General features: G+C 56.1%; 6 protein-coding genes across 6 annotated transcripts; all 6 read left to right on the top strand.

Annotated features, from left to right (window-relative positions):
- Positions 1-801: 801 nt before the first annotated feature.
- Positions 802-4,563, top strand: JKF63_00812 (uncharacterized protein; the record flags this gene model as incomplete). The annotated part of the gene is made up of 1 exon (XM_067896861.1): positions 802-4,563. One exon carries the CDS (start codon positions 802-804, stop codon positions 4,561-4,563), a length of 3,762 nt encoding a protein of 1,253 aa, XP_067753018.1.
- A 1,916-nt stretch (positions 4,564-6,479) lies between these two features.
- On the top strand, positions 6,480-9,041 carry JKF63_00811 (uncharacterized protein; the record flags this gene model as incomplete). The annotated part of the gene is made up of 1 exon (XM_067896860.1): positions 6,480-9,041. The coding sequence occupies one exon, from the start codon at positions 6,480-6,482 to the stop codon at positions 9,039-9,041; it is 2,562 nt and encodes an 853-aa protein (XP_067753017.1).
- A 2,347-nt stretch (positions 9,042-11,388) lies between these two features.
- On the top strand, positions 11,389-14,667 carry JKF63_00810 (uncharacterized protein; the record flags this gene model as incomplete). Its single annotated transcript, XM_067896859.1, has 1 exon — positions 11,389-14,667. One exon carries the CDS (start codon positions 11,389-11,391, stop codon positions 14,665-14,667), a length of 3,279 nt encoding a protein of 1,092 aa, XP_067753016.1.
- Positions 14,668-15,957: 1,290 nt separating this feature from the next.
- On the top strand, positions 15,958-17,889 carry JKF63_00809 (uncharacterized protein; the record flags this gene model as incomplete). The annotated part of the gene is made up of 1 exon (XM_067896858.1): positions 15,958-17,889. One exon carries the CDS (start codon positions 15,958-15,960, stop codon positions 17,887-17,889), a length of 1,932 nt encoding a protein of 643 aa, XP_067753015.1.
- A 1,445-nt stretch (positions 17,890-19,334) lies between these two features.
- JKF63_00808 (uncharacterized protein) lies at positions 19,335-20,450 on the top strand (the record flags this gene model as incomplete). Its single annotated transcript, XM_067896857.1, has 1 exon — positions 19,335-20,450. The coding sequence occupies one exon, from the start codon at positions 19,335-19,337 to the stop codon at positions 20,448-20,450; it is 1,116 nt and encodes a 371-aa protein (XP_067753014.1).
- A 2,453-nt stretch (positions 20,451-22,903) lies between these two features.
- Positions 22,904-27,028, top strand: JKF63_00807 (uncharacterized protein; the record flags this gene model as incomplete). The annotated part of the gene is made up of 1 exon (XM_067896856.1): positions 22,904-27,028. The coding sequence occupies one exon, from the start codon at positions 22,904-22,906 to the stop codon at positions 27,026-27,028; it is 4,125 nt and encodes a 1,374-aa protein (XP_067753013.1).
- Positions 27,029-27,682: the final 654 nt, after the last annotated feature.

Genomic DNA, 27,682 nt, shown 5'->3' with positions numbered 1-27,682 from the left:
TTGCCCAAACGGTCCCGTCTGGGATTCAGATTTCTTGATGCTTTTCTTTTTTTTTTGCTGTCTAGCTCTCTGGTTTGTTTTCTTTCACTGAAAAACTGCCAATGGTGGAGGTTTTTTTTTTTGCCGACGCTGTGTGCTTCACCTTTTCGCTTTTTACAGGTAGCTATGTCGCACTATCTTTACATACTTGATCTTAAAGTTCTTTGAATTGAACACAACAAGCTATATGGGCGAAATTCCCTTTTCTTCTTGGGTGAGGTTGATATCATGGTGTCCACATGGATTTTCTCTAAAGACGTTTGAATCGCACCCTCGAACCCATGTGCAACTCTACTGAAAAGATGGACATGCCTTACGCATACTTGCGCTGTAACCTACGTCCACCGCCTCGAGTGCATCCCTGCACCAAAAAAACTGTTGACATCTTCACACCCTTTCATATTTCAATCTTTACGCTCACCCTTGGTTCTAACACACGGAAATATATATCTTTATGGATACACATACACACAGAAGGCGATTGGGCACAGCAAAAGCTCTGAGCTCTTCCCCTTCCCTCGCGTTGCATGTAGTCGCAGCGTGCGGAGCTGAAGTTGAAAACTTCGTGGCGAAGATTCAAAAGGGCCAAGGCTCAACTACCAGCTCAACCTTTCACTGCTACCTCATAGAATTAGTCATTTATTTATGTTTTTTTTTCCCGTCTGTAAAGGCTAACCCCCAATACCATCACAAATCGTTCGCTGTGACTTCCAGAAGACACTGATAAATTCACAGATTAGATAACAGGGGAACTGTCTCTTAATGACGCACTTTTGCAACTCGCCGTCAAAAACCCCACCACGGGGCGGTGCGATTTCTATGCCGCGTGATTTGTCGCAAACCCCTGCCATTTCTCGACTAGGCAGCATTGTGAAGACACCGCACATCCAAAAGTGTTTCGTCGATCAAAGAGATGACGACGATCATCTGCAGGAGCACATGACAGTCTACTTTGAGGAAGAGGACCTTAGACTGGTTACCATTGGACTGCTTGGGAAAGGGGGGTTTGGAAAGGTATTCGATGCTGTTTCCAACAGCGGTGAGACCTACGCGCTGAAGGTATCATCGAAACGCATGAGCGAAAACGACTGGAAGCGACTGAAGGAGGAAGTGACGCTCATGAGCCACTTCTCGCGCCACCCGAACATTGTGAAATTCTACGCTGCTGGTAAAGATGAAGATCGCGCTTACTTAGTAATGGAGCGTTGTGCAGGCAAGTCACTCCACGACATCGTAGCTAACCGAAGTCTTGACGTTCCAGAGATTCTGTGGATTGGGTGGGCCCTAGTAAGCACCATCTCATACATTCATTCAAAGGGCTGCATTCACCGTGACCTGAAGCCACAGAATCTTTTGTTCGACAACGAAGGGAATTTGAAGATTACAGATTTCGGTCTTTCCAGCCGCATATCAGAGGCTCATCCTCGCAAGACCGTGGCCGGGACGGCGATGTACATGGCACCTGAAATGGCGACCGAGGTTTACAAGCGCATGACCAAAAATTCAGACGCCCCGTCGCTGAGCTACGGCAAGGAAGTGGACACGTGGAGTATCGGTGTGGTCCTTTACGTTCTTTTGACACGTATGAATCCGTATCTCGAGGCCATGGAGCAGAACGGTATCCGCCAGCTGGACAAAGAGCACAAATCGCTTGCCCTGTTCAATGCCGTGGCAGGCGCTTCATGGAGTTGGCCCAGAGAGTGGGACGGTGATCCACTGCTCTGCCGGCTTGTGGAGCGCGTGTTACACCGCGATCCGTCACGGCGCGCCACGCTGATGGAGGTCCTTGAAGACTCTGTGTGGAACCGCCGGCCACTATCCTGCCCACTTTCACTTCTTCAGAAACTTAACTTGCTAGAATCCTCCTCGAGTGGCCCGCCTCTGAACAACCTTGGTGAGAACTTACAGTTCCGCGCAAAGCGGACGACAGAGGCTGTGCTTCGCGAGGCGTTAGAGCGTGTCGAGGCCACCGAGCAACGCAGTCGCGCACAGCTAGAGCTTCAGTACTACGAGACCTACAACGTACTCGCGAGCCTCTTGGCACTAGCGCGGGCGGAAGAGGACGCTAGGACTGACATCCTCCAGTCCGAGGCTGTGCATCACGGGAGGCTGCGTAATCAATTTCTAGCTCGCCTGTCTACCCGCGGAAGGTGTGGTAGCGTTTCTTTAGTGTCCGGGGGTGCTGATCACGAGGCTGCTGCTCCTCGTGCATCTCGATCGGTGCGTTCCAGCGTAAGCTTGACGGAGGAGGTCCAGGGCAAAATTGTGCGTCGTACTCCGGATCAGTATGCAATGGTTTACCCCGGGCGCGACACCGCTACTCGTTGGAATCTTCGTGCTGTGGTCTCCCTGCCACGCGACATGACAAGTGAGATAGAGCGAGACTTCAAGTGTATGAACGGACACATCATGACAAAGCTGACCTCGATGCCGCATGGTTACAATGGCTTCGACTGCAACGTGTGCGACCGTGGAATTCTCAAGATCACCACTGAGTCGCTGGCCTTCCGATGCTATAAGTGTGACTACGATGTTTGCATGAAGTGCGCGTACTCCGGCAAATTCAAAGATGTTAACTTTGTCTGTGTGTCCTGCGCAAAGCGCTTCACATCCGCTGCAAAGCTACAGGGGCACTCCTTGCGTTGTCGCGGCCCGAGCGCAAGCCCTTCGCCACGGCGATCCTCGCGCATGAACACAATGCTATGGGACGAGCCGAAGAGAGTGAGTCTGCTGGAAGCCCAGCTGCCTGAGACCACCGACAGCGATCCGAAACTGCACACGAGCCGCCGCCGCTCGGGACGTCCTACGTACAACCGCACATCCACTGGTGGCCGCATCAGCATTGGGGACCCTAACGCGCACAGCGTTGTGGACTTTGACGCAATGGTGGCTGAGCACCGCGAGGCGGACTTTCCTGAAGTGGGCTCGCGCGCTTCCACCGCCAGCCGGGAATCCTCACAACGACGAGAGCGCACGGGTAGTCGGCACGGCCGACCATCCGCCACGCCCAGCGATAGCCTTTCACTCAACTTGCCGCCCCAGGTGCAGGTACCAAGAAAGGGGTCGCGCGCACGGGTGCAGCCGCGCAGTTCTGATGAGCTGCGCGACATAATGAAGGAGGTAGAGCAGCGGAAGGAGGGACTGAATTCTGACCTCCTCTTATCGGGGCCAGCCACGCCGCCCCAGTACAACAGCAGCGGCCAGATCATCGGCATTGCCGCTCGTCGCCGCGCAGAGAGCATTGAGGTGGCGCGGGCGGAAGTCATAACTATTCGTGCAGAAGTCGCCGACCGGCCTCGTGAGCTGCAGCGTCAGCCGCGCGTGCCGCGCAGCGCCTCCTCTTCGCGAGTGGAGAAGCCTCAAAGTCCCCACAAGCGCGCTCGTGAGGAGCGGCAGCAGCCTGCGCATGCGCCGTCGTCGTCCAGTGCGGTTAAGCGCGTCGCTGTGGAGGAAGACCTAGTGAAGCGTGCGGCTCAGCCGCTACACGTGCTGCGCGGCCAAGGGCAGCAGCCACGTGCGCCTTCCGTTAGCGGGCACACTGCACAGGGTGGTCCGCCACTGCCGCGCCGCGGCCCAGCGGCGCCTACTCCGGCAGCCGCTTTGAAGGCGCACGTTACTGCCTGTCCGATACCCGCTGCTATTCCTCCCACGGGCTTTGCTTCCATCCGCCAGTCGCGCTACTCCATGGCGAACGTAATGACGGCCCCGTGCACGACTGTGACGGCAGGGACGTCTGATGGGACAGTCACTTCGACTGTTGCTATAGGTAACGCGGCCGGCCCGACACGCAGTCAGGCGCTGAGTCGGCCCAACGGTGCCTTTTTGGCGTTGCCGCGCGGGGAGCACAATCGTCAGCAATTCTTGGACGATTTTCTTAGCGGTGGCTGGGTGCGTTTCTACTCCTTCACAAACGAAGACACCGTTGTCATGTACTACTCACTCCAGCCCGGCCGCTACGGGGCCATGTTTCCCACCGAAGCAGGAGTCGGCACTGCCGTGTTGGACGTGTACTCAAAACTGATCCTCTACGTGCCGTGCATGAATAATGAGAGCACTAACCGAAGTCAGCCTCACCCGCATGTACAGACGTTCTACGATGAAGAGGCGCGGATTCTAAGCCTGCCCGAGGCGCAGCGGTACCTGGGTGGTGTGTTACGTTGTATCACTGGGTTTGTTGACGAGTTTAGTCGCTTGAGGGCGGAGGGTCTTACTCCAGCAGCAGTGCATGCTGCCTACATTCACCACCGTAGCATGTCCCACGTACCTCGGGACACGAAGTTCGTGTATGTTCGCAAGGTCTTCCCCGATCCGTCTGGGTCCTTCACACTCTTCCGTTTGTCTAACCTGCGCTCGCAAGTAGTGTGTAATGCTATGGTGGATATTCGCTGGCAAAGCGACCGGCGTCACAATGTTGGCCAAAAGTATTACATCAATGCAGACGGCACCGCTGAGCCATTTATCGTTGATCAAACCGGTATTTTGTCACAGCTAGAGACGGTTCTGAACAACAACTTCAGGAGGTGATGGCAGCGCAGGTTGTATGGGTTGCCTTGGTGTTCATTTGTGGCTTATATTCCCCACTGTCCTGCGGAGATATTCGCTTCTATTTAGTTGCTGTCCTTAGATTACGTGTGTGTGTGCGTGTGTGTGTGTGGGGGGGGGGCACCGCGCTAGATCCGTGACGACGGCGACGTCAACAGGTGGCACAGCGGTGCTGAATGTTGGTGAAGCTTGGCATTGGAAAACGAGAGGGAGACGAGGATATCAGTTCACGTGGCATGGCAGCGGATTTGTAATAAGCATGCGTTCCCGTAAAAAAAAAATGATGAGGTTTGTGTGCAGTGCACTTTACACAGGGCGCTACTCGATGGCATTACTCTCTTCTCGGATGGAGTCTTCTCTCGAGCTTGTTTGCTGTTGCCACCGTTTCCTTTCTCAATTTCGTCACGCCAGCATTGTCAATATCGATTCGTGTTACTTTACGCTGTTTTTCTTTTTGTTCGCCTCGACTGCATCATTTCTTGCGTTTGCGTCTGTGTAGCCCCCCCCCCCCATTCCCTATAGAATAAGGAAGAGTAAAGCCGGAGAGGGGGAAGGGAGGAGGAAGGAGAGCACAGGAGGAAACAGTGAAGAGGCAACCAACACTTTGTTGTTCCTCCCCTCGGCTGGTTTTTTTCTTCTGTTTATAATTGGTATAGTTGTTTGGCTCGTGAATTTGCGCGCTTGTGTGTAGAACATCTCGTTCATTCTTAACCAATCGCACCCATCAGTATGTTTCTTTGGGCTTTGTTGCAGGTCGTCCCAGCTCGTGTTTTCTCGCCTACCATATCAGTCACCAGTTCCGCCTTTTGCCCTTCGTTTCTTCCCCCGCTTCCGTATTTTTCCCTTGTTGAGTTTACCTCTCGGATTTGTCGTCATAGACTTTGTGATTCTTTTTGGCTTCCTCTCTTTTTTTTTTTTAAATGCTCGTCCCCATCGCGCTGACCAGCTCAGCCGACCGCACATACACTCCGCCCACCCACTCTTGTGTGCTTTCCTCCTCCACTCCTTCCCTGCCCACGTACTCTTTTTCATACTACTCGTCGTTTTTTCCCCCTCGGAACGGGAGGGAGGTGGGGGCGCAGCGGCGGCGGCGGCGACAAGAGCGAGAGGAGGAAGGGGGAGCAGCATGAAGAAATGTATGGGTCACGTCCTCTGTGTCCAGTGCACACGACTCCTCCCTCCCTCCCCTCCCTCCCTTCCCCCTTCTGCAAGCAGCCTTTGTGCACGCGACACAATGGAGCACACTGCTTTTATTTCCTTTGCCTCTGTCGCACTTTTTCCTCCCCATTTCCTCGGCAGTGTACTTTCGCTCTGTAGGACAGACTGCAAAAGAGCGTAAGGGTGTATCGGCGTGCCGCACTGTCTGCCAGGTGTTGTATGGACTTCGGTTCATGCCGCAGCGTATGATGAGAAAAAGGGGAAACATGCATCTGTTCCCCGAAGTGAGTGATCTCGCTGAGTTTACGTGCAAAGGTGCCATATACGGAGCTACTCACAGCACCGCTCAGCATCATTTTTTCCCCTTCCTCACCTTTCTGCTCATTCTCTTCCTCCACGCATGACCGCCGTTCTCCCTCCCTTTACACATTCTTCATGTTTCGCTTTTCCCATATTTATTGTCGTGTCTCTGTGTGGGAGTGACGACAAGCTGCGAGTAGTTTTTTTTTTTGTGTAAGGCAAGACCCCGCAACCAGGATCGCTTATTCCAGTTTCCGTTCGTTTGGGGTTTGTTTATGTAGGCGTCGTGGGTCTCATCTATACGTGTCTTCGACCACACACACACACACACACACACACACACGAAAGAACGGAACTCTTCTTTTTTTTTCCGCCCATCATCCCTCTCAAGCACGCGAGGCAACGTTGCCGAGAAAATTCCACGCATCTAGAGCTCACCAATGCCTACAAAGAAACCCAGGCGCTCCAAGGTGTCTCCGGCAATTGCTGCCAAGGAGGTGGAGTTGGCGCAGGAGGCCGAAATCCTGCGCCAAGAGACGCAAAAGTGGCATATTCGCAATGAGGAAAGCGAGCTTCGCCAGCGCATCGAGGAGGAAGAGAGAAAGCTGCTCGAGGCGCACCAGCTTCGTGAAAGAGATGTACGCAACACGTTAGCCGAGAAGGAGCGCAAGGCTTATTACGCCGCAAAGGAGAAGGAGATCGCTCTCAGGATTGCGCAGAAGGTGCAGGACCTTCAGGAGGCTGAGGCGAGGCTGGAGCTCAAAAAGCAAGAGAATGACCTACTGGAGAAGGAGAAAGCGTCAGCTCTGCGTCGGGTAGCGCTGCTCTCAAACGAGTTAGAGTTGGCACAATTGCGATACACGGAATTGCTGCAGCAGCTAACCGAAGGTGACCACGCACACCAAGAAGCGCAGCGCAAGTTGGAGGCGGAATACGATGCACTGCAGCAGGCTCACCAAGAATTGGAGATGAAATGCGCGACGCTGGAGCTTGAGAAGACTAAGGCGACTAGTGCTGCAGAGGCCGCCGCCGCCGTTGCTGCTGAGGAGGCCGCAAGGGCGAAGAAATCCACAGCGCCGTCAGGCGACGAAGAAACGGTGGCGCTCCTGCGCGTCATGCAGACGGAAGTAGAGCGCTACAAGGCAACTGCCACGCAGCTGCAGGAGGAAGTGACTCACGTCCGCAAGGAGGAGGAGAAGTGCAACTTGTTGATCGGCATCCTGAACACGCAGCTGGAGTCTGTCCGAGAGGACAACAAGCGGTTACACGAGCTTGCCCAGAAGCGGGAGACAGAGCTGGAGGCGGCCAGTAAGCTGCGTCGCGATGCACAGGCGGCTCGCCAGAGTGCACTGATGGATATGGAGAAGACCCTTTCGGCCGCCGCCGTGCAGCAGCGCCAGCTGGAGCTGGAGCTCGATGTGCACCGCATGGAGGTGGAGAAGCTGACGGCCGAACTGGGTGACGTGCGCCAAGAGTGCGCGGGCCTGAAAGAGGAGCTCAAGGCAGCCCTGCATCAAGCTGCCCAACAGGCGCAGGCTGACCACGCCACCAACACGGCTATGCAAGCGGAGTTGGCCAATCAGAAGAAAGACCTCGACCTTGCGTTGAAGGCAAAGGAGCTCGCCGAGGACGCGAAGTTCAACCACAAGATTCTCACTCGCGCCGAAATCGACAGTCTGAAGACAAGGCTGCAGTGTCTGCAGGAGATGATGGAGCGCAAAGATCGAGAGGCGTTTGAGACCATTGCGGTTCTCAAAGGGGATATCACAAAGCAGCAGTCCACCAGTGCGCAGCTTCTCCGCGAGAAGGAGCTACACGCGAATGCACTGCAGACACAGCTCACAGCGACGGAGGCAGAGCGGGGTTCCCTCCGTAGCGCGCTGGACGCGCTTCAGGAGTCCTCCCGGAAGCGGGAGCAGGAGCTATACGAGCAGCTCACGCAAGTTACTGCCCATCACACGACTGCAAGCGAGGAGCTAGAGCGTCTCCGCACTACTAGTGCCGAGAAGGAAACTGCGTACACCCACAACACCATCTGCCTAAACGCCGAATGCGAGAACCTCAAGAGGAAAATCAGTGAGATCACCGAGAGAGCAGCGCTGCAGCGACGCTCACACACCAAGGAGGTAGGACACCTGCAGATGGAGGCGGCCCAGCTAGAGAGCCGACTCACGGGCGAGTTCGAAACGGAGAAGTCGGCGCGCGCGATGGAGTGCGAGCGTGCTGACATGGCGGAGCGGAACGTATGTCGTCTCCAAGAACACATCCGGGAAATGGAGCATACAGCACACCTGCAAAGCTCTAAGCACGAGGAGGCTGTGAAGGCTCTGCAGGCGGAGAATGCTGACATCCGAAGAGAACTAAGCATTGCAAGGCGCACGGTTGAGCGCCTGGAGTGTGCCATCGGCGACCAGGCAGGGTATCGCCAACTGACGGAGCTGAACGACAAGCTCACAAGGGAGTTGCGGGCATACGAGCGCAATGTGGTCGCACTAAAAGACAAAACGATTGCCCTGCAAGTGGAGGCGGAAACGATGGGTGGGTACAAGGTCAGGAGGGCGCAAGAGGAGAGGGAGCTGATGGCGCGCCGACTGCAGCACACGGAGCGACGATATCGTCTTCTTGTGCCCCTCTTTGCGCAGCTGCGAGTCCTTGTCGAGAATCAGCTCCCTTCTTACATGAACCCGGAGCTGCTCGAAGCCCTCGAAAGTTACGACCGGCAGACGTCGTTGATGACATCCAACACAACTAAGGGCAACTCAAAGGAGACCGAAGCTGCCTTGGGCGCAGCTTCTAGCGCCGCCGCTGATGATGATGCAGCCGTTCAGGATAGCTTCAACACTACTTTACCAACAACGCTGCAGCCTCATCGACCCTTGTCGGCCAGCACAGCTCGCCACAATTTCCCCAAAGAGCACGTGTTTCGTCCTAGCTGCATCGTGACAGGGATGGATGCGGAGTACGCCGCAGCTGGTCGCTTACCTCCGATCTCCAACGTCTGAGATTTGAGGAGGTGATTACAGGTGACGCAAGGCGGTCTAGGGCCTTGTTGTATCCTCGTGATGATCTTGTATCTCGGTGCGCACGACATCCTTTGGTATTTCTCGCAATCCTTCCGGCGTGTTAGAGTCCCTCTACCCCTTTTCATTGTCTTTACGGCTTCGTTGGCGGCTTCCCGGATATGTGATCTGCATGCGATGGTTTTGGTCGCGCGCGCGCGCGTGTCTGTGTGTATGTATGCATGTATGAATGCGTCTCAAAATTTCCACTGGTCTCCTTCCCACTTTTCTCTTGGTGGAGTTTTTTCTCAGCATATCCTTTGCTGGGTTCTCATCCCCCTTTATATAAAAAAAGGTATATCAAAGGATTATATATATCTTTTCTTTTTCATTGTATATATATATGTATACATATACACATGTGTCTGCGTAGATGTATATATGTGTACACCTTTAATTATTTTTCTAGGTTCTCGTGTACATTCTTTTTCATGCCGCTGTTTCTCGTATTTTTTTTTGTTGTTTGGTTGTTCTTTTTTTTGCCCCCGCTCACTTGGTTTCTTCGTTTCTGTTACACCGCCCTACCTCCTCGCACTCTCGATTTATCTTTTCCTTTGCAGCCTTTTTTTTGCGCTACCACTCTCTTCGCCCACTTCTTTTCTCCTGCCTGTCATCCTCTGCATCACCGCCTTTCTGCGCGTCCATATGTCTGAGATGCTTTGCGAGGTCATTACACGGGTAACAACTATCATTATAGATGGGGGAAAGAGGTGGGTGGGAGAGTAGCCATGCTAATGGAAGGCATATCCACAGGGAAAGTCCAATGACAGCAGGTTGCCACGAAGTCATTGAATAGGCAGTCGAGGGGGGGGGAGGGAGGGAGGGAGGGGGGGAGGGGGAAGACATTGGTCAATCACGCGTTTCGTCCTCTTTTTTTTCTATCGCGTGATCATGTTTTTTTTTTTTGGGTGGTGATGGTGGTGGCGTTGCAGTGTTCCCCCCTCCCCCCTCCTTCTCTCTTCTTTTAGCTCACGATGTATGCAAAAAAAAACTCTATCTATATATATGTAAGTGTGTGAGTGTGTGCTGTGGGGCTTTGTTTTTGTGTATCCGTGTAGGTTTTCCACATGTAAAGTATGCCCTACTCGCTCTCTCCATCTCTCCGTTCCTAGTTGAATCGTTGGGCCGGAAAAGAGTGCAACTCTCTCCTCTAAAACAAAAAAAAATATTGGGGGTCACGTCTGTGTTTTGTGGATGCACCCGTGCACCCGAAGGCACCGAGGTGTGATCGAGACGTGTTTCGCCCGCTCTCTGCTCACGGGAGCGGCACACGGATGTTTCCCTTTTCGTTTTGCGGCAGTACGCAGAACAGCTGCCATTCTTCAGACACACGCCACGCTCTTTTATGCATGTATTCATCTATTGAATTGCGAGGGATGAAACATGAGCGTATTTCTCATCATGTGTCGTCTTCCCCCCCCCGACACCACTTTCCTGACGTTTTTTTTCCCTGTGTGTGTGTGTGTGTGTGTGGAGATGGGGTCGGGGTTTACTCAGTATCTTCCCCATTTCTCTTTCGGCAGGTGCGCTGCTCAAGAAAAAAACTGCCAGCGTGCAGTATTCTTTCACGGTTCACACCAAAAGTGCCCCATCTGCTGAAACGCTTCTTTGAGGTCCAACTCGACCGCTTTTCGCGAGCAGACTCCCTCCCCCCTCCCCCCTCCACCCCACGGGAGCGCGGTGGGACTCGTTCGCTGCAAATTTTTTTTTCTTCATTGGCTCGCGGAACTTTCATTCCTCTAGCGATTTTGATTCCTTCCCTAGGGTTGCGCGGAGATCATTGTACTCCATTGTTTTCGACAAGATTTTGGGAGTTTTGTGGTGGTTGCGGTCAGCTGGGAGAGGTCTCTACACTCCTCTGCTTACCCACCGACACGCCAACTGCCCGCAGTGTGATTTTTTTTTGCAGCTCCCAGGGCGCCTCTTCGCTTCATAGACATGTACGTATAGAAGAAAGCTACACCCGCACGAATAACGCATCACGAAGAGGTGGACCAAAACGAGTATCCACTGCTGCGTTGAGTCATCTAAGAAGAGCCCCAAAAGGAGACGATACAGCTATAAAAACGACGGAGCATCCACTATTTCCACAGTATCTGGCGACCACACTCACTTCGGAGTTCCGTGATATCTTCCCCACCCTCCTGTCGAGAGCATACACACAGTCACTCTTACGAGACTTCGCTCTCCCCGTCGGTTGTCTTTCTACCTTTTCTGGTTTCACGGCCTCCCCACTCTGTCCTAGTCTTCCCTCCCCCCCCCTACGTGCGCGAGCAGCATTTTCTCGTTCATGCCTACCGGTGCTCGTGCGCCGCTCCTTCCCTGTGGCACCGAGGTTTCTGTAGAGAAATGCTTCCCTCTGGACGATGTCCCTGCGCGGTCGGCGGATTGCATCAGCTGGGGTCCACACAACGTACTCCAGGTTTGTACACGCTGGGCGGTTTCGATGTACTTGGGAAACCTGCTCACCCCTGCGTGCCAGCGCAGCGTGCGTAATCATCCGCTTGCTCACCGCGACGACGGAGAATCTGTCGAGGTTGTTGTTGGCGCCAAGTGGAGCACCGCCTTACTGCCCGAGGTGTACTATCCAGCTTCCGCTCGTCTGTGCGTGCAAACGACTAGTAATCTGGTGGTGTATCGCGTTTCTCGCCACGGCGCGAACCGTGTGGTGTCGAGCCACGGAATCGGCATCGCCTGCTTTCGCGGCGGGCTCGCTCGGCTTCCTTTTCACGGAGACGGAACGGCCGCTGAGGCGTCGCAGAAGGAGCTTCATGTGCCTCGTTCCCCCGCGGCAAAACAACCCGCGATTGGGAGACGTAGCGCAGGTGCTGCGAAAGTTTCAGTCAAGTCAACATCGACGAAAAAGATGAAGCCCGTGTCGAGGACCGCTTCCACCGCAACTGGACGGAAGAGAGGACGGTCTAGGAACAGTCCTACGCCGACCACTAATAGCACCAGTGACGACGAAAGTGCCAGCAGTAGCAGCAGCGCATTGAGTAGTAGAACACCCTCATCGAGCAGCAACAGCAGTAGGCATGACACAGACGCATCGTCAGAAAGCAAACCTCCGATGTCGCGTCTCGCACCCCGGTCCGGGGCGTCGGTCGCTGGTGAGGGAAAAGGAACCCATGCGCATGAGGACGCGATGCTGAGGTGTGTCGACGCACGCGAGCGTTGGCGCCCACCTACTGCAACCAACGCGAAGGAATTCAGTGCCACTCCAACGGAGAGCGACGATGTTAGTGGTGTGCTGGACTACCTCTGGCTCGACCAGGATGATTTACTTGTTCTCACTTGCAAGGGGCTTCACGTGGTGGCGTTATCTGGTCACTTGTCAGATGAGGATGCTCCCGTCACGCTTTCCCTGCCGACTCCACTCTATAGATGGGGTGCAGAGGATGAAGTGGCAAAGCTCGGATTTCGAGGCCCCGCTCCGTTGTGTATGACAACACTCTTTACGGATGGGCTTAGTGCCGCAGCTGCGACCGCCACTGCTCTCAAACAACTGCGGCGAATAGTAATAATTGCTAGCCCGTATATGCTTCGTATCATGCACGTAACGTCTCAGTCGCCGGAGCACTCGGCTACGATGGCCCATCTAGCTTATATAGTGGAGGTGCCGTCGTTGACGTCAGTGCCGACATCTGTATGCGCTGTAGCTGTGCAGCGCACCGGCCAGACGACCACGCGAACAGAGCACCCGCCGCCAGGGCTTGAGGTCGACACGGTGGTCTTTGTATCCGCGCCCGGTGCAGTGCTACGGGGACGCTTTGCACTCGGAGCGCTGTCGTCGTTTTCCGACTCCGCGTCCCCAGCGCCCTATCGCCGCACCGTGTGTCAAACTGACGCGCACTATGGCCTCGACGCCCTCCGGGGCGAGGTGTGCCTGCGCCGGCTGATGGTGGTTCCGTTTGTGGCACATTCAAGAGTCACCGGTACCGACGCTGGCAACGAAGGTGATTGTCCTACCTCCCCAAGCCCTTCGCTTGGTCATGCCAGCGTCGCAGTTCTCGGTATCGGTGAAAAATCCGTGCACATGTTTCTCGTCTGCGGCCCTTCCTCTACGGCATTGCTTCGGTGCCCTTTGCTGGCAGGCTGTAGCGAGATGCCACCGCGCACCTGTGCTGGGATCGTGGGCGTAGCGCTGCACCCATCTGGTACACTGGCGGTGGCGGCTGTGCAATCAGGGCAGGCGAGTCATGAACCGACGCACCTGTGGCCTGTCTCTGTGGACACGTGTGGTGGGTGGCTAAGTAGACTAGTTGAGTTAGGCGCTTTTGTGCCCGAGGCGGTAGCGGGGACCCTGCACGAAGCCAGCGCACCCGAAAGGGCTGTTGCGCCGTACGAGCTCCGAGGGAGCACACTTCGTTGTATGCTGCAGCAGCAGACAAGCACGTCTTTTTTCCTGCATGAACAACTTTTTCCAGGGTCTGGAGCTCAATCCAGCGAGGTGCACCAATATGCGCAGGCGCATCAACAGGCACGCCAATTGCCGTCGACAGAGACGATACAGGCCTATCGGCGATGGATGATGCCTGGCGGCATGGCTTCCTCACAAAGGCCTTGCCTGGCCGCGATGCCCGCGCGCCGCCGATATTTGCAGCTACGCGCACAGTTCGGAGTCGATGTTTTCTTGCGGTGGCCTTTACAGGTGTCAACCGTTGCCTGTGACTCAGCAAGCGGCATGTCATCTGTCTTCGTGTCGCCACCTTCTATGGAGGTGATGCAGGCCTCGTGGCTGTGGTGGGTCCTGCTGCGGCACATTTGTGTACTCTGTCCGTGGGATAGGCCAGTTGTGAGCGAACTGGTTCTCTCCAACGCCGTGCGCATCCTCGCCAAACGCTACCGCTACGCAAATATGAAACCTGAGGGATCAGAGCATTTCCGTGACCATGCGGCAACCATGGGGGGGTCCGCGTGTTGCTCTACAAGGCCTGACGCACTCGACGTCGACGGAGCCATCGCATTCGTGGAGGCCTACATCAAAGCACAGAAGGCTGCTTTGCGCAAGGACAGCAGCCACAAACAAGCCACATCGCTTTCAAGCTTTCGCCTCATCACTGTCGCTGACTGCGGTGGGTCTGTGGGACCTGGTCGGGACGACGAGAGGTCGCCTCGCGAGGCGTTGACTGATGCATCGCGGCCGGTGGCGCAACTGCACTGGTGCGTTTCGTCCTCGTGGGTGTCCTCGCTTCAGACTTTTTTGGAGGCGACTGCGTATAGTAATCGGCGGAGCGCTGGTCTCTCATCACCCTCAGGTAGCGACGCTTCCGAGACCGCATCGCCGCACTTGTTTCCCTGTTCCCTCTGTGATCGCCCTGCTTGTGTGGCGTTTCATCTAAGTCTCTCGAGCACATCGACGCACGTCCCAGCCGGCGAGAGTTCTGTGACGAAGGGCAACCCACACAACGGGTCTCCTGCGTCACACACTACGCTCTTCTCGGGCTCCACACTTAGCCCTCTCTCCTTTTTCTCCGAGAGCTACGTACTGACACGATGCCTCGCGTGCGGACTGAGTGACTTTGCAGAAGGTCCGCGCTGCCGAGTCTGTGGCGGGCTGCTGGAGTGATGACTTCTCGAATCATTTGAGGCTATTTCATTTCATCAAGCGCGGTTTTTGAGGTGCTTCTCTCTCAACGACGACCACTACATTGAAGCGGCCTTCCCCCCCCCTCCCCCTCCCACCCCAGTGACCTCGTCGCCTGTTCTTTCTCGCAATTTCTACTTCTCGTGTGTTCAGCGTAGGTTGTCTTCTTTGCGTCTTCCTTCAAGTCTCCATCCGGTGTGAGACACCCGGGAGCGGAGGGACGCGGGTGGCTTCACATCCTTGTCGAGGCGCAAACACAGCAAGGAAAGTTTTTTTTTTCCAATGCTCTTGTACACCATCCAATCTATATCTACTGGCAGGGATTGGCGGCCAGCTCAATCGCACACACCCTCAAGAGGTTGGTTAGATAGATGGGAATATGCCGACTTGCTCATAGCTTTGGTGTAACTTTGTTGGTGATCTCCTCTTTCTTGGCGCAGCAAAGGATGTGCTCATGCCCCCCCCCCCATCTTCACACTCCTGTACCTGCACGTGAGGTTCAAGACGCATCACCATACAAATCCAAGAGACATATGATTCAATAGTAGGTATCCCCCCCCCTGTACACTCATACACACACACACACGCACGGGTGAGAGAATTGTTGTGCTCGCGGAGGCTGAGGTATTCAGTGTCTATTGCGCTCACCGTTTTACTGGCTTCTTGAAGGGGGGGGGTCTCTTTCTCTCTCTGTGCGTATGAGTCTGGGTTTCGCTCGTTTTCTCTCTCTGACACACACACACACACACACACATGTGGTGCGTGTCGTTTCTTCCCTTACGTATCTGTCTGCCCATCCCCCTGTGTCTACGTGCACCAACAGCCAGCCTTTTAAAAGAAGCCTTGCTCCTGAGTCATGGTTTCTACCCGCGCGCCTCCCCTTCTCACGTCCTTTACTGTTTCGAGTCTCCTTTCGTCGGTCTTTCTTGGTTTTGCTTTGGTGTCATGTACCCCCTCCCCCCCCCTTCATACACACACACACACACCTATCTATTCAACACCGGCGTGCGGCGTGTTCGAGTCTAAGCTCTTGCATGATTGGCCTCATTTTTCTGCATTTCCATTTGCTGTGTTTGACGTAGTTGTCGGCTAGGTGTCGGCAGGGGGTCATACACAGGCGTGGTCCAAGGCGTAATGCTACCAGAGTCTGTGTCGTTGTTTTGAGACCGCGAGCTAAGCGAAGTGTCAGGCAGCCGTCGCGCTCCCCTTCCTCCCCCCCCCCCATCGATGGGGATATCCCTTTCGCCTACCGCGCCAATCGTTTAGGTGCTCATGGGTGGCCAACCGTCGACGACGCCGTTCCGCGTCTTTGGTTCGCCCTACACGCTGTCGTTGCATCAACATGTCACCTACCTCCGGCTCAAACAGCTCCCTTTTCGAGTTTACTGCACGAGCTTTACTACTACCATGGTGTACTCACTGTATTACCGTGCTCGCAGCGTTTTTTGCACCTTGACACCAAGCGGTGCCTCTCCTTTGCAGGTCTGGCAACTGGCGGAAACGGTCGAGCTAGACGAGGAGGTCGAGGCCATTGCTCGCTTTGCAAAGGGCGAAGTAAGTTACACTCGTCAGAGCGGCGGCGGCGGCGTTCCACACGCCGGGAGTGGCGCTTTGCCAACAGCTCTACGCACACAGAGGCTTCTAGTCCGAAAAGAAACGCATCCACAGCTGCACCTGGCTTCTTGGTGCGTGGTGGTGTACGCATGCTGGTGGCTCGCGAAGACCGGTGCTATGTTTCGTTACATCCGTGGCGACGCACTCGATGTGCTGGAGGGATACGTGCGCTACTTTTTTCCTATTCCTGGAATCGGGTTTGCTCGCACGATGGCGCCACGGTTTCGAGAAGTGATGACTCGGTTAGTCTCGGCGACAGGTGCTTCTAAGGTGACAGCGCCCTTTATGGAGGAGCACTTCGAGCGCTTCTGCACGGCTCTTGAGGCACATCTGCGCGAGCATCCAAACAAGGACTTTTTACTTGGCACCCCACACCCCACTCTGGCTGATGTCACGCTCGGTGCTGCCTTTTCCAGTTTCTTCTTCATGGATGACCCACCGTCGTCGATGCTGGCGGGCAAGTTTCCATGCGTGACGAAGTACGTGGAACGGATGACCGGATGGCGTGGTGCCACCTTCGTCGACGCGGCTGAAGATGCCGCTTGCACCAGCGAGGGAGCATCCGGGGGCAATGCCAAACCTGGCGCGCCCACCCTCGCCGGTCGTGCTGGTGCGTCAGCCACCATTGGGGACATTGACTACCCCGACACGGTTCCCGAGTCTCTGGCGCCATGCTTCGAGCTCATAACAGAGGTACTCCCCTTCCTCATGTCCCAGTGCGCTTCCTTCAACGCATTCATGAGCAGTGACGGCGTCCGCACCTTGCGTCGTGAGCCACTCGAGGGTGTGTGGAGGGGATGTGCGGGGTACCTGCTGCCCCAGCTAGCGAACATACGGTCTCTGATGATTGTGGACGACAATGTCTGCAGTGTGCAGGCCCGTTCGCAGGACTTGGAGATCGCGTTTCTGGCAGCACGGGAGGTACTCGATGACACACTTCACGACTTCGGAAGAAGGGAGGGTGGCCTGCATGACGCTGTACCGCACGATTACAAGACGCGCGGGGTTGACGCACTCGCAACTCACTCGAGTAGGCTCATGACGTCAGCAATTGTCCATAAAACCGAGAAATCTCCCGATGAGGACGATGTCAGCGCTCAGCATCTCGTGCCGCCAGTACGAGAAGAAGATACTGTTGGCAAGAAGTCTTCCACGAAGGTAGAGGAGGCGGGGCACCGGGGGCAGATGGAGGTAGAGGAAGAGGCTGCACAGTTTAGGCGGCCTCTGGATCTGAGCACCATGCGGGCCGAGGAAGCAGATTTCTATCGCGCGTACACGGCGGCAGCTCGCTACAATGTGGCTGGCACTGCTGCTTCTCTCTCCGAGTGTGTGCCTTCTGCACGACAGGCGATGGGCACCAGCAGTACGGCGGTAGCTGTGCGTGGATCTGTGAACAAGCACTTGCAGACGTTGTATGCCATGCTGGCGAAGATGAACTGTCCACAGTACACCCTTACGTCCCTCTACCATGGCCGTCGCATCTACGTCGCCGCCATTCCCGAGTACGAAGTGGCGAAGGTGCGGAGGGCGCGTCGGGAGGCGATGAGAAGAGGTACTGCTGCTGCTGTAGACGTGTCCGGCGTTGTTTGATCAGGTCAAGGCCGTCAGGAGTAGGACGTCGCCAGAGGATGGGAGAAGTGGCGCCGAGGCAGCGTGACGGGAGGGGGGGGGCTTTACGCCAACGCTTCCAGGTCTGTGTGTCATCCAGCGTCGCATGTGTGGTTGTACCGCCTGTTCTGGCGTGTACGCCGCTCCTAGGTCTCCTACCCCACTGCGTTGACTTCACCGTGTGCAGTTTCAGGCCCCAACTTGCGTGACTCGGGTGTGCGCGTGCGCGCAACGGCGCGGGGGCACTTGAGACGGAAGCACGCGCACAGGCGCCGTTTGCCCCTTGCGTTGCTCCCTCGAGTTCCCCTCGATGTGTCTGTGTGTGTGGTGCTGCGTTTTTTTGTTCTCACTTGGCTTCAGAGGCGAGGAATAGCTCCTGATGCGCCTTCTTTCGTTTCTACGCTACAGTGTATCCACTCTACCATACGACATCAGACGCCCTTGATCCGCCCCCACCAACCTTGCTTTGTCACTGGCCCGCCGCGTGGTGCGAAAACGGCACCGCACACGCGTCTCACAAGGGGACGACTCGGTCATCTCAGCGTGAACTCTGCCGCACATCCCCTCTTTGTAAGTAGTTCTCCACAGGCGCCGACGATAGGCTGGTTGCCACGTGCTGCATCCCTCGGCGCGACTGAGGTACTTCACTAGAGGGCCGTGAGAGCCGGGTGAGCTACTCTTGAGCCACGCTGACACCTTGATCATCATAAAGAGGGTTCGGACTTGCGCGCCGTCGCAACGCCACATCCCGGACATGATAGCCGACATCAACAACGGCAAACACTGTGCCCCCCCCCCCCCTTCACCACCACTACGTCAGTTCCTGACCTCTACACCCGCAGAGGTGGCTTAGGATTGTCAGAGGAATATGTGGATCTCTGTCTTTTATGTCAAGCGGGTATTCGAGACCCCTCCCCCTTGATAAACCACGTGAAGGTGCTCCTCATTATCCCGAGGCTGTTGAAGCATAGCGGCAACAAATCAAGTAGTAGCCAGAATATCTTTTTTTTTTTCGCCCCCTTTCCCCCGTGATGAGGGAGCGGCTTTACGATGCCGATGCAACTGTCTTTGCACCCTAGTACAAGGGCGTGAGGAGCCGCTGCTGCTGCTCCAGGCAGGATGAAGTGGAATCCGAAGTGAAACGAAGAGCCAAGACCTGGCATGCCTTGCTGCTCATCAGCCACCACCGGCTTTTCTCGTGCCCGTGAAACGATGCAAATCCGCTCCTGTGTCTCTTTCCTTCAAATAGTGGGGGGGGGGAGGGCATACTTTCTGCTCCACACCATTTCATTTCTCTACCTTATCTATTCATTGTGTACGTCTGTGTGTGTGTGTGTGTGTGTTTGCGTTTCGATCTTTTTTCCCCCCTCTTCCTCCTCCTCTTATTAAATGCGCCTGCGTAGAACGTGCGCAGCCGAGGATCAGCAATGCGACCCACCAACATGGTGTTCATGAGCAAGCGCTCCATAAAATACCAAACCAAGCTACGCCACCGATTTCGGAGCCCATCTGTGCTTCCGCTAAAGCAGACGAAAGCACAGCGCGATGAAACCATTCGCGCAGTGCTGCAGGGGCGCAATATCAACCCCGCCAACCAGTCATCCTATCGTTACGTGGAACAGCGCTTGTACTCTACCGGATCGCGTCTTGATCGCGAGGGTGTGAAGCTGAACGCGACGTACGCCCTCCAAGGTCTCGGCGACCTGGAACCTCTACGCAACAGCAAGAATTTCGGCTTTTCGGAGCGAGAGGCACTCAAGTACGACTCGCCGCAACAGGCTGCCAAGTACGAGGCCCCACCCATTCCCTTCACCCCACTGGCAGCACGCAAACTTGCTGAAGGCAAGCTGTGGCCAAGCGCGCCTGAGCCGGAGGGGATGCTGAGCAAAGAGGTTCGCTACCTGCGTCATCGCGCAAACATGTCCCCCTCTGCACAGGCCTTTGCCGACAAAATTGCCTACCACCTGCGACACTCTCTTAAAGCGTGTCCTGCCCATATCGCGGAGCAGATTGACTTTGCACAGCTAATGATCGAGGAGGTGATTGCGTCGCGCCGCTCCAAGGAGGTGTATGTTGTTTGGTCCACTGTTGACCCGGCTGCGCGCTTTGCAATAGAGCCACAATTGCACCGTCTCCATCACTGGGTGCAGCGACTCATCATGGAGCGCATTCGAACCCGTCCGAACATTCCGCACGTTTCGTGGATCTACAATGGCTGCCGGCTGGAGCGCGAGCTGCCGCATCAGTTGAAGGAGGAGATGCAGGCCTATGCCAGCGACAACTCTTCAACGCTGGAGATGCGTGTCAAGTATCTGAAGGAGATGGACACAGTGAACCAGCGCATGCGCAACATCCCTTGGTTCATGCCGTATCTTTGGAGTAAGGAGGAGAAGGCTAACAAGACGCGGCGCATGCGCAAGGACCTGGAGGAGTACGAGCAACGGCGACTAGCTGCGAAGAAGGATGAGCGTGAGCTCCAGCGCGACAAGAGCGGACGGAGCGTGGCTCCGCAGATCGCCGCACCTCCTGCGTATGTCCGTTAACAACCCAGGTCCTGCGACAGTGCTGCTTCTCCGCTGCTGGGCCGTCTTCTTTCCATCTTTGCCCCCCTCCGTGGCTTCCTTTTACTTTCGTTGTTTCAGGCGCCACGGCGGTCTGCACGCGCCTCCCCTCCCCTTTCCTTCCACTGTGACCTGGCAAAGGTGTGAATCATTCCCTTCCTGCTCTTTGGCTCCTCCCAATTTCTCCCTCATCCCTCTGCTTGCGCCCTTCGCGTCTTGAGGACGTGCTGTGCCCCCGGACACAAACTTTAAACGGCCTCGAGGGGCGAAGTGAGGTGGAGAAAGGGAAGCACCCCTGTCTCACAGAAGTTAAGCAAAACGAACAGAATCGTGGAGGGAAAACAACGGCCCCCCCCCCCCCCAAATGAAGGGCGACAATCGAGAATTCAAAAAAGGGGGAGGGGCCGAAGGCTACTAGAAAAGAACGCGGCAGGACCTCGCCAGAAGCACAGTTTCCACGTACAAAAAGTTGTGAAGCAGCCGCTGAGTGACTTGCACTGCCCCCTTTCCCCCCCGCTTGGTCGACGCGCATCTGGGATGGCTCGCGCTCCCACAGCAAACCTTCACTGACTCACATGATGTCTGTGTCTGTGTGTGTGTGTGGCGGTCACTTCCGTACTTCCTAACTTCGTACTTTCTTCTTCCTATATTTCCTTCCTGTCTGCCATTTACCCCCGCCCGATGTTGCCGTCCACCACAGCGTCGGGCTTCAGGATATAGTGTGTATCCACTCCGTCTGGAAGACAAAGGTTTGCATTTCGCCCCTCCTCTCCATGGGTACAATGATTGCGGACGACTGGTGTCTGCGCGCAGGTCTGTGCCGGCGGTGTGGCGCAGGGACATGCTGCTGTGAAGACGTTTGAGCCAACTGCACCCGAAACGTGTCGACGATTCTACACGTATACGGGCCCAGGAAAGAGCGACATCTTTTTGCTGCCCCCCCCCCCTCCGATTCGTAGCGGGGATCACTGCGCGCACGCGCTGCCATGCATGGCTGGGGTGGTGCTTGCCACCCAAGCGGGGAGGAGAGGTGGTGTGTGGGGGGGGGGGAGGGTGTCCAGGGGCTAGGCGAGTCGATGTGATGTGCAAGCACGGCAAGTAGAACCCCATAGCATGGAGCCTCAATGCGCACACGTGTGCGGAACGTGCGGCGTCTCCTGCATCTGAGGCAGGTAGGCCGGCTGGTGCCTCGGCCACTGGAAGCGTGGGCGTGTCCACCCCGTATTGTACCACCGAGTCGTGTGAAGGGCAGTGTGGGCGCTTTTCCACACCGCTTTCCCGCCTGGACTGCAGCGAGCTGAAGCAGCCGAGGGGGCCGACACGCGAGGGGGGTGGGATGCGGGGCCTTCGCCTGAAGCCGGACGACACACGATCCTTGTGCTCATCCTGCCGGCGCCTAGACGACCCCCAACTGCTACCCCGCGCGACGAGGACCAGGGCTGCCCACGTTGCTCTGGCGCTGAACCCACAGCGCGTATCGGTCAGATGAGGTGCGCAATGACAAAGGGGGGGGGAGGGGGGGTGCACGCACGACCGGATGGGATGGAGACCGCTTCGTCGTACATGACAAACATGCAGCTGCGGTGCACCAGAGGAACCGGGGTAGGCTGTTGCGGCATGTGTATTGTTGCGCCACCCTGTTTTTTGTTTCCGCATTGGTAGAGCGAAACGTCGAATGAAGAATAGAATTATCCCCGGTGGTATTCTTTACCTGTACTTTCATTGAAAGTAAGGCGTCCTATCGCTTATCTTTTGTTGCCGATCTTGCTTTGCGTCGTCTTTCTCCGCTGCCGCCTCTCATCCTTTGCAACATTCCTCGGCTGGGCAGACACGTGCGAGTATAGTGCGTGCTTGCGTCAGAGCATTCTTCACGTCTTTTCAAGTCTACTGATGCTACATTTCCAGCGGTGTCTTACATTGGAGTTTCTTTGGGGGCGCTCCCTTGCTGGTGGCTGAGTGTGTATTCGAAGCGTGTTCGCTCGCCGTTCAAATCAAATTTCACCCCCGAGTAGGGAGAGGCGATAGGCGCTCCTTTTTTTTTGCCTTCGCCGTGATGGTCCCCACTTCACTGCCCCGCCCTCCCCGTCTTGCCGACTGTTCTCTGACATTTGTGCAAATGTTTCCGACGTAGCTGATATGCACTCAAAAGGCCCTAAGTTGATCTCTAAGACTCGATTTTATTTTCCCCTTGGATCTCGCATCAGAAAGTGCCTCAGGTATTTTTTTTTTACATGCGGCGTTTGCTCGAGAATCACCTGCGCTTTTCTCACCCCCTCGTTTTCTCTCTCCGTCTCGCCTGACTCGATTGCGTGTGACACTTAAAGGGACCCGAAAAGGGCCTCGTGTTCAGAAACGTGAACCACCACTTTTCTACCGCTATACGAAACCCCCTTCAGCGTGTACTTCAACCCCTCTTTCTCCAGTCAACTCTTGGGATGGACCCCATTGTTGTTGAAGCCTCTCGCGTGCGGGAGGCGATTCTTGAAAACCGATTTCGCGCCCTTTACATCGCCCCGCAACCACCACACCGGCGCCCGGCTGGTTCTCGTCGCGTGCATTCCTCGGCGCAGAGATGCGGCAAGAGTAGCTGCTCACCACATGGTGTGCACGCTGAGCCGTCGCCCCCGGCCGCAGTGAAAACGTTGTCTGTTACTCAGCCTGACCCTCGATCAGCGCTCTTTCCCGCACGACCCTTGGACCGCTCTTCGGAGTTTGCGTGTGCTTCGCCACCGCGGCGGCACCACTCACCACCTCCTGAAACACAAGAAAAGGTTGCTGCAGCGGCCCAGAAAACTCTCGCGCGCCTACGAATGGCGCAGCACACATCACTTCTCTACAGTGAGCAAGCGCGTGCGTCGCCGCTTGGGGGGTGGCAACCACTCGTTCTGACAGCAGTTTCCAATCCTCCACTGCGGCGGTCCGCGGCTTCCATTGTGTGCCACGCGCACTCTGAGATTTTGGCGTCCGGTACAACCTCGGCCGCGCCAGCTCGTCCCAGCGCGAGAGAAAAGGAGCTGAGCAAGACCTCGTTGAAGTGGCGGTTGCGCAGAGGCGATGGTGGCATGGCATTTAATCTGTCTGCCTCCGGGAAGCAAGACGCTCCCCTTGCCGAGAAACAGCAACATCCGCTTCAAGTACTGCAGTTTTTGGGCTCCGCCGTAGTCGACGATTCTCTGGTCAGCACTGACCTTCCCAGTCTCAACCTGCGTATGGCGTCGTGCCGTGTCAGCAGCCCTGCACAGCCTACCGAAAAACCACCACCATCGTGGCAATCACTGCGTGTGCGTGTCCGGCCGCAGACACGAGCGCGCCGTGCCCGATTGCGTGCGGAGACGCTCGCTGTGCATATTGGCGATGCCGAGGCACGCACTTACCGTGTGGAAGTGCAGCAAGGTGAGGTGAGTCCACTAGAGTCTCTGTTGAAGGCGTACCCTGAGTGCGTCTGGGATGGGTCCGAGTTCCTGCTACTTCCTCTTTTGGACAAGCAGGGGGAGGCGATCGAAGTTCTGCCACCGGCCATTGCAGACGAGTCATCGGTAGGCGTGCGCGGCACAGACGAGGGCCGTTACACGGTTGTCGGAGCGGACGCCGCGCCCCATACTGGGCTCGGAGTGGAGATGGCAGACGAAGTGGCGTTCCCCGACATTGTGTCGACGTTCTGGCGCTCCACCGATGTGTCATTCAGTGGTGAAGGCGGCGGCAGCGGGGCCGGCATACTGCTTGATACACCATCTCCCGATTTCCTGGAACGTGCGACCATGGGCGGGACTGGTTCAGGCGTGAACAGCACCGGCTCTCTGGCTCGCAGCCCTATCAGCTTCCCGACCGACGGTGTTGCAAGCGCCGATGCCCCGGTCGTGCCGCGCTGGAAGCGCTTCTGCACGACAGCCGCCCTCTACCTGACCCTCGGCAAGGCCGGCTGTTGCGATGTAGCCTGCTTCCCCTATGTGGCGGTACGGCTATGTGCATGGGACGACCTTGTGGGCCACCAGCGGATACGCATCGAGGCAAAGGTGAGCGGCGCGACAACTGCACTCAATGCGTTAAAAAGAGGGACAGACAGACTGCGTTCTCGCCGTGTACCCGTGGCGGTCTTGTTCCCCATGTCTCGCAAGGGTGTGATGCGCCGGCCATGGTCGCTGACAACTCAGCCCTTCACGGATGGCGAGGTGTTTCAGCTCTTCTACCTGCAGCTGCTCTTTCGCGCCTACTTCGACATCCGATTCCGTGGTATGACCTTCACGCTGCCTGGACAGCACGCTCGGTACCTTCGCGCCGACTTGGTCGCCGCGCGGTCCAGTGGTAGCCACCACGTTGCCTTCGAGCACCCTTTGAATAGGCATGAGTGGCTGCTCTTTCCCGCTCACACCCGCCTCCTGACGCTGCTCAACCTGGAAGAGGCGGTTGTGCCACTTTATGCAACCCCTGCGGAGCTGCAGGAGACCACCTCACTGCCGCTTTTTGGCGCTGGCGATACCTTGCCGTGCCTAGGTGACGTGGGCTGCAGCGTGGCGCAGTGGGCGTCAACGGTGGAGGTTAGCAGTCCCGAGACTGCCCTTCTGGCGTTGGTGGCTCTATTCGAGAAAATGAAGGGCCAGTTCGGGTGCACTCGTGGCGAGCTTTGGCGCCGCACTACCGGGAACGCTCATGATGGCACTCCGTCCTTCACGCCGCTGCTGTTCCGCTGCGGCGAGTTCACTGCTGGGGCAGCGTTGCGTCGCTTCGGTGGTGCCCTGTCACACTTCTTTGTTTCACCAAGCAACGTAGCGTCGTCCTCGTCTGCTGTCTCCGAGGAGTCAGCAACTGGCCCACTTCATGTGGGTGATACCTTGGCCGCCACCGCGGTGAGTGATCCACTTCTACCGTGCATGCCGACGGGTGAGTCGACAAGCACGACTGGGGCCAGTGCTGCATCTTCATCTGCACGATCGTCACTGACAATAGTCCAGCGTCGACTAAACACGGTCGATACCATGAAGCCCTTTCTGGAAGTGTCGCTTCATGCTGTCAGCGAGTGCGTGAAGCATCGTCAGGACAGGGACAGAGCGGAAAAAAACATTCGCGCTTTTGATGCAGTTGACTTGGTCAGCACAAAGTCGCCGGAGGGGGCGCTGGGCGCTGTTAAAGGCATTCCATACGCGAATGGTTCTTCTGTCATTGTTGGCACCACGGCCGCGCGAGGCCCAAGCACTGCCGCGGCCTTGATCGCTACTGTGGATGCTTCACAGGGGAAGGGGAACGCGGGGCCCGAGGCCTCGGCACTTCTCGTCCTAGAAAAAAACGCACACGTAGAGTTGGACGAGGCGACAACAGTTTGCAACCAGTCGCTGAACGCGTACTCTGTTGGGCCATCAAGTTTGCCTAAAGCGCAGAAGGGCTTGGCCACGCGTTGGTGTGACTATGTGCAGACGGGCAATTGCACCATTTTTGATGGTCCAACGAATGATGTAGAACTCCTAGAGCTTATGGGTCGCGGCGGCAGCAGTCTTGTTTTCCGCGGGACCTATGGTCCGCAGCGCTATCCCGTGGCGGTGAAGGTATTTGTCATCCCGGATGGCCTGAACCAAGAGCAGTATGTCCGAGAGTCTCTCATCGATGTCGCTTTCTACGTATTGGTGAATCAGCTCGAAGACTTGAAGGTGTGCAAGGGCGGCCGCGCCCATGATTTCATTGTGAGCCAGCAGACACCGAAGGGGCTTCCAGCGGAGGCTGCCGACGAGCTGCGACGCGGGGCCGATGGCGCGACCACAAAACTGTGCTACCTCGTCACGGACTTGATGGACGGCACACTGGGTCGGTTCTTGACGGAGTGTGACGCCGGCTTCGATCCCTATTGCGACCAGCTCCTAAACTCTCCCCTACGCGATGGTGAGCTTTTCCAATTCCTCTTTTTTCAGCTCGCTATCAAGGCGCTCTTCGACTGGAAGGTACTCGATATGGTGCTGATGAATCAGCTGCGCGGGGACAACATTGGGTACTGCTACGTGGCGCTGCCGCCGGCGCACTCCGCCTACCTCAGGGAACACCCAAAGGAGGACGCGCCGCTGTCTAAGTCACGCCAGTACTACGCTGGTATACTGTACAGATTCCAATTTGGATCGGACGAGCCGTTACAGTACTTGCGCTTTCCGGCCGATACAGGTGCGGCGGATGATGCGGGACTAGGCCCACTTCGGTTCATATACATGATTGATCTGGGTCAAGGCATGCAGCCCAATGTGGCAGAGCTCGTACGGAAGCGTTATATTGGTGAAACGGTCCTTGAATCGTGCGTCGTGGACGATGGGCTTGGTCGGTACTGGCCGCTTGACGAGCTGTACTGCCGCTGCGTAAACGTCGAGGGTGATTTTGCGAAAAGTGTGGTTGTCTGGGGCAGTGCGCGGCGCGTCACCTCACAAGAAGAAGCTTTTCACGCACTGCGTGAGCTGTTCGATCAATTCTATCCCACCTTCGGCGTCGAGGCGCCCACGGAGGAAGAGCTGCAGACTTATTTGTGTCTCTCATGGACCCCCGCCAATGCAAGGAGCCACAAGGCTGCCTGCGTCTACCAGACCGACTGATCAAAGAGGTGGTTCTTCTCATAATTTCTCAAGCTCAGGAGATGTGCTACTGTTTGATTTGGTTTCTTGTTTCTTTGTCCTGGCTTGTGTGGGCTATTAAAGTGGAGGCTACTATGGCTTGCAGCCGATTTAGCTACAAGGTCTTGATTGCGTGTGCGACTCTCTCTCTCTCCACCTCCACCCCGTATACAGAGTGACCCCCTTGTAGGGGAGGATATCCCCCCCCCTCCTTCCGTCTCAGCGCGGCCTGCGTTCTTCTTACCTGCAACACCGCGCTTTTAGCTTTTTTTTTCATTTTTCAATCTTGTTCCCCCGGTTTGTGTGTGTGTCTCTCTCTTTCTGTGTGTCTGTGTGTCTCGACTGTGTCCTCTCTCTCCCCGGTTTACACCCCCATCCCCCTTTCTCCCCTTGTAGGTTACTCTTCTATTTTCCTTTACTAGGGGGGGGGGGGCTATGTGTGCTCTTCCCTCCCCCGCTACCTTTCTTATCCTCATTCTTCTTTCCTTTTTTTCTTTTTTTTCGTGTTCTACGTGGTAGGACTCGAAGAGGTCAATCAATACGGTCTCTCAGAGGCGCGCTGCCGTCCTGCGCCGAACCCCCCCCTGTAGGTGTATCTCCGTCACGCGAGGGAGGCTCCTTTGTGGACTTGGAGCG

The sequence above is a fragment of the Porcisia hertigi genome, chromosome 36, assembly GCF_017918235.1.
Source record: "Porcisia hertigi strain C119 chromosome 36, whole genome shotgun sequence".
NCBI lineage: Eukaryota > Euglenozoa > Kinetoplastea > Trypanosomatida > Trypanosomatidae > Porcisia > Porcisia hertigi.
Note: the sequence above shows the minus strand (reverse complement) of the source record. Positions and strands in the feature narration are given on the sequence as shown.